We start from the raw sequence: 3,728 nt of genomic DNA, 5'->3' as shown, positions 1-3,728 counted from the left end.
AAAGTGGTGGAGTTGCATGATGGTGCTGCCAATTCATCATCAAGGGAGTCATTACTGCAGCTGTTACGATCTTTGGTATTGTTCCTCTCGGAAAAGCAGTCAACATAGTTAAACACTTGTTCTTCAGATATGACTATTTGCTCTTTGCAAGAAAGGAGTTGAAAGAATACAACGTTTCCCAGTCCAAATGGTAGAAATAATAGACCAATAATTGTATCTGGACATGGCACCATGGCGATACATTTTGTCCCAATCCGATGTGTTGCCTATGAAAGGTTCAATATCACCATGATGCATATTATACTTCTGTAGTCCAGTTATCATAGCATGGACAGTTCCAATCTCTCTCCTATTTGTTGGCCTCGTCCTCTGCCAGACATGGTCGGGTCTCACACCTTCTCGGTATTCATCGAGTGCAAATAGCTGTAAAGACTGTGCAGAGAAGAAGAATTTGATCGTGTCTTTGAATTGCTTTCCTATGTGAACCTAAGCATATGTTGACACTTCACAATGGAATATGAAGTGATCACTAAGGTCTCAAGTAGGGTGGAGCATCAATATTGGAAAACTGTTTCCAGCACAGGTCATATTCACCATCTTTCATGTGTTGGTGTAGAAACAAGGCGAACGTCAATTGGGAAGTAGACAGGAATCAAATGATGAATCATTGGTTTGAAGAAACAAAACAAGCAGCTACTTTCACCGTAGTCGCTACGTGTTAGTATAACATAACATAGAAAATATCCAAATTTAACCAGTATAAAAGAAATCCTCCCATTTAAAAAAAGAACCCTCCAAAATAATCGGAGGTATAATGTGAAAAGAAAGTAAAGAAAGGAAAACAGATCTCAGCAGTGTAACAGAAATTCTCAAAAGCGTAAGTGTTCACTTCTTCTCGTTGAGTTCTTCATCTTCAAGTCTGATTTGTTGCAATCTACGAGCGTGAAGCTTTGCAAAGATGGCAATTAGTCCCAAGATGAAGAATCCACCGAGGAACCCGGATGCAACTGCACAAATAGCCTCTGGGGATTCAGCGATTCGCTTTGCAGAATCAGCAAAGTCAATGGACTTGACACCTGCAACAACGTCTTCACCCCATTGCTTGATTGTTTCAACAGTAGAGATCTCATCCGTTGAAACCTTGAAGCCCTTGCATCCCTTCTTACCAGCACGATGTGGAGATACAGCGTGTGGGGCATTTGGATAATCAGTGATCAAGCGGTGATGTGGGTCCTTATGGTGTGGGCCCTTGTGGTGTGGTCCCTTGTGGTGTGGTCCCTTGTGGTGTGGTCCCTTGTGGTGTGGTCCCTTGTGATGAGGGTTGTCATGGAACTTCTTTGGCTCCTCCGCTTGCTCCTCCTCAATATTGGCCTCTTCAGACTTCATTGATTCGACAACATCATGGATCTTTGCCATGATGGATTCATAGGTGTCTTCAGCAACCGCATGGGCATTCTTCAACCCTTCGCGCACAGAGTCAACGAGCTCCGTCTTCTTCTCATCTGGCAACTGCTGTGGGATTTGAACTGGAGCAGCACGGGCGCTAGCACCACCAAGCGCCATGGCGATCTCCTGAACCTGTTTGATGGCCTCGTCAAGGTCGTCACTGAGCTCAACGTTCTCAAACTTGTGAACAACAGTCTTTCCATCACGGGTGAATCCCAAAACCTCAACGTTGGCGTTGACAGGAACCGGAGCTGGAGCAGCAACTGCAACAGCGGCTAATGATAATAATGTAGCAGCTTTCATTATCTTTGTTTTTATTTGTTATGAATTTGTAAGTGTAAATTCGTCTTGTGTTTGTGGTTAAAGGTTTAAAAAAGGGGTGGCTGAGTCGGTGATGTTGTGGTTTTTATCTCAAACAGTGCGCGTGATGGAAATCCATGGAAAGAATTTTTTGAGATGGGCGGAGGAGGCCAAAGGGTGTGGTTGATTACATAAGTTATTATTAAGCACGTTGGTTTAAACTGGGTGTTCAGATGTTGAGGTGTTTGGATGTGTATATACCGGGGTATGGCCTCGTAAGACTCCACATGGCAGGATAACCTAATGACTATGGGAGGGAACTAGAACTAAAGCAAAGATTCATTTATTCTTAGTTCATGGTGTGTTGTATGTCATAGTTCCATATCTTGATCGTCGTCGTCCTCCTCCTCCTCCTCCTCCTCTTCAGGGTCGATAACTTCGTCCTCATCATCTTCGTCGCTCAAATCACTAACTTCGCTCAGCTCGTCCTCACTGCCAGTGTCTGAAGTATCTTCAATCTTGAAGTCAGGGTTATTTGCATATCTCTTGACATATTCCCTGATCCTGCTCTCGTACTCTGTTTTGTCCTGCTTCATAAGAGCCGCAGCGTTGGTGTTCAAGGGATCAGCAGGGTTCGGATAGCACAAGAGCTGTGGCAGGAATACGTCAAAGATATTACACAGGTCGAACATTGGGGACCATGTCTGGTTTATCACATCAAGGCAAACAGACCCGGAGGACTCGTCGATATTTGGGTGGAAGATTTTGTTTTGAAACCCAATAGATGGCGATTTATAAGGATACTGATCAGGTAGTTCGACATGGATCTTCCAAGTGCCCCCTTCAAACGGAGAGTCTGTTGGACCTTTGAACTTGATCATGAACTCTTGCATCCTGTTGTTAATGAGACTGACTTCATGGTCACTCATAAGCCTTGTACTGCGGTTAGTATCCTTTACTTAGTCTTTGAGCAAAGAGAGCGAAAGGGCACATCATTTACGTACAGCTTCATCACATCTGTTTCGATTCTTCTGCGTGGTGATCTACAACAACCCGCCGTGTTAGTACATACGTAACAGAGTAGTGAGTTCATAGAACATACGTCATTTCTGGTTGTGTTTCTTATGCTCTGTTTTGTCTATTTCACTGTTCAAATGATGAGGCAAGTGTGACTCTTCCCAATTGGTTTGTGTTATCGCCCCCCCCCTTATATGGCACCTTTTTTTCTGCGACGCGCACGACCTCTCAACCTACTTTAGAAGCTACAACTGAGTTCATTGGTTATCGGCATTTAACGAGCGAACCAGTTCTATAAACTATTTAAGTATCACTTTGACTCCATTTTCCTTCTCAAATGCTTGTAGTACATCGTCTACATCGTCGATCGGAGTAGAATCGCTCAGAAACTCCGTCGAAAGCTTGTTGATCAACTCAGTATCCTTGTCAACGGTTGACGATTTACTAAGTTGATGTTTCAGCTGTACCAACGATTCCTTTTCCCTTTGTTCCTCCATTTGTTTGGTTTCGATGAGCTCTTTCAACTTCTCAGTGGTCACTCTGTCTCTAAACACAACCCTCGTGGCTGAATCGTCCAACAGCTGCGCCGCCTTAAGAACCGCTTCATTCTGTTCAATAAGATCCAACGATACGATATTCTTTAGGGTTATTGTCTCTAGCCCTTTGGAGTTTGTTATTGGGACGACTGAAGCCTGTGCTATGGTCATAGCTTTTGTTGTAATCTTCCGCTGTGCTGTTTTTGCTGCTTCGATGGAGCGTGTACTTGTTGTTGTTGTTTACACACAAAATTTTCAAACACTACGGTGATAATTTACCAGCAGGCTCACTCACAGAAAGAAGCATCAATTACGAGATATGTACAGGAGGGTGTCTTCATTGCGCCGGCTTCCACTTCACAGCCTTATCCAGCTCTTCTCCTTTCATCTCCACCGACTGGATTGTATCGTTTGGAACGCTCACGAGGC

At 43.9% G+C, this 3,728-nt stretch overlaps 3 protein-coding genes across 3 annotated transcripts; all 3 read right to left on the bottom strand.

Annotated features, from left to right (window-relative positions):
* Window positions 1-884: 884 nt before the first annotated feature.
* Window positions 885-1,466, bottom strand: CYBJADRAFT_169483 (uncharacterized protein; the record flags this gene model as incomplete). The annotated part of the gene is made up of 2 exons (XM_020215798.1): window positions 1,320-1,466; window positions 885-1,289 (listed from the first exon to the last, which is right to left on the bottom strand). The coding sequence occupies exons 1-2, from the start codon at window positions 1,414-1,416 to the stop codon at window positions 886-888; spliced, it is 501 nt and encodes a 166-aa protein (XP_020068295.1). The 5' UTR covers window positions 1,417-1,466.
* Window positions 1,467-1,956: 490 nt separating this feature from the next.
* CYBJADRAFT_169482 (uncharacterized protein) lies at window positions 1,957-2,769 on the bottom strand. Its single transcript, XM_020215797.1, has 2 exons — window positions 2,751-2,769; window positions 1,957-2,679 (listed from the first exon to the last, which is right to left on the bottom strand). The coding sequence occupies exons 1-2, from the start codon at window positions 2,756-2,758 to the stop codon at window positions 2,118-2,120; spliced, it is 570 nt and encodes a 189-aa protein (XP_020068294.1). The 5' UTR covers window positions 2,759-2,769; the 3' UTR covers window positions 1,957-2,117.
* A 245-nt stretch (window positions 2,770-3,014) lies between these two features.
* Window positions 3,015-3,514, bottom strand: CYBJADRAFT_169481 (uncharacterized protein). Its single transcript, XM_020215796.1, has one exon. It carries the CDS (start codon window positions 3,468-3,470, stop codon window positions 3,063-3,065), a length of 408 nt encoding a protein of 135 aa, XP_020068293.1. The 5' UTR covers window positions 3,471-3,514; the 3' UTR covers window positions 3,015-3,062.
* Window positions 3,515-3,728: the final 214 nt, after the last annotated feature.

Source organism: Cyberlindnera jadinii (genome assembly GCF_001661405.1).
Source record: "Cyberlindnera jadinii NRRL Y-1542 unplaced genomic scaffold CYBJAscaffold_18, whole genome shotgun sequence".
In the NCBI taxonomy this organism is placed as follows: domain Eukaryota; kingdom Fungi; phylum Ascomycota; class Saccharomycetes; order Phaffomycetales; family Wickerhamomycetaceae; genus Williopsis; species Williopsis jadinii.
The sequence above is the reverse complement of the archived record's forward strand: the minus strand, read 5'-3'. Positions and strand labels throughout refer to the sequence as shown.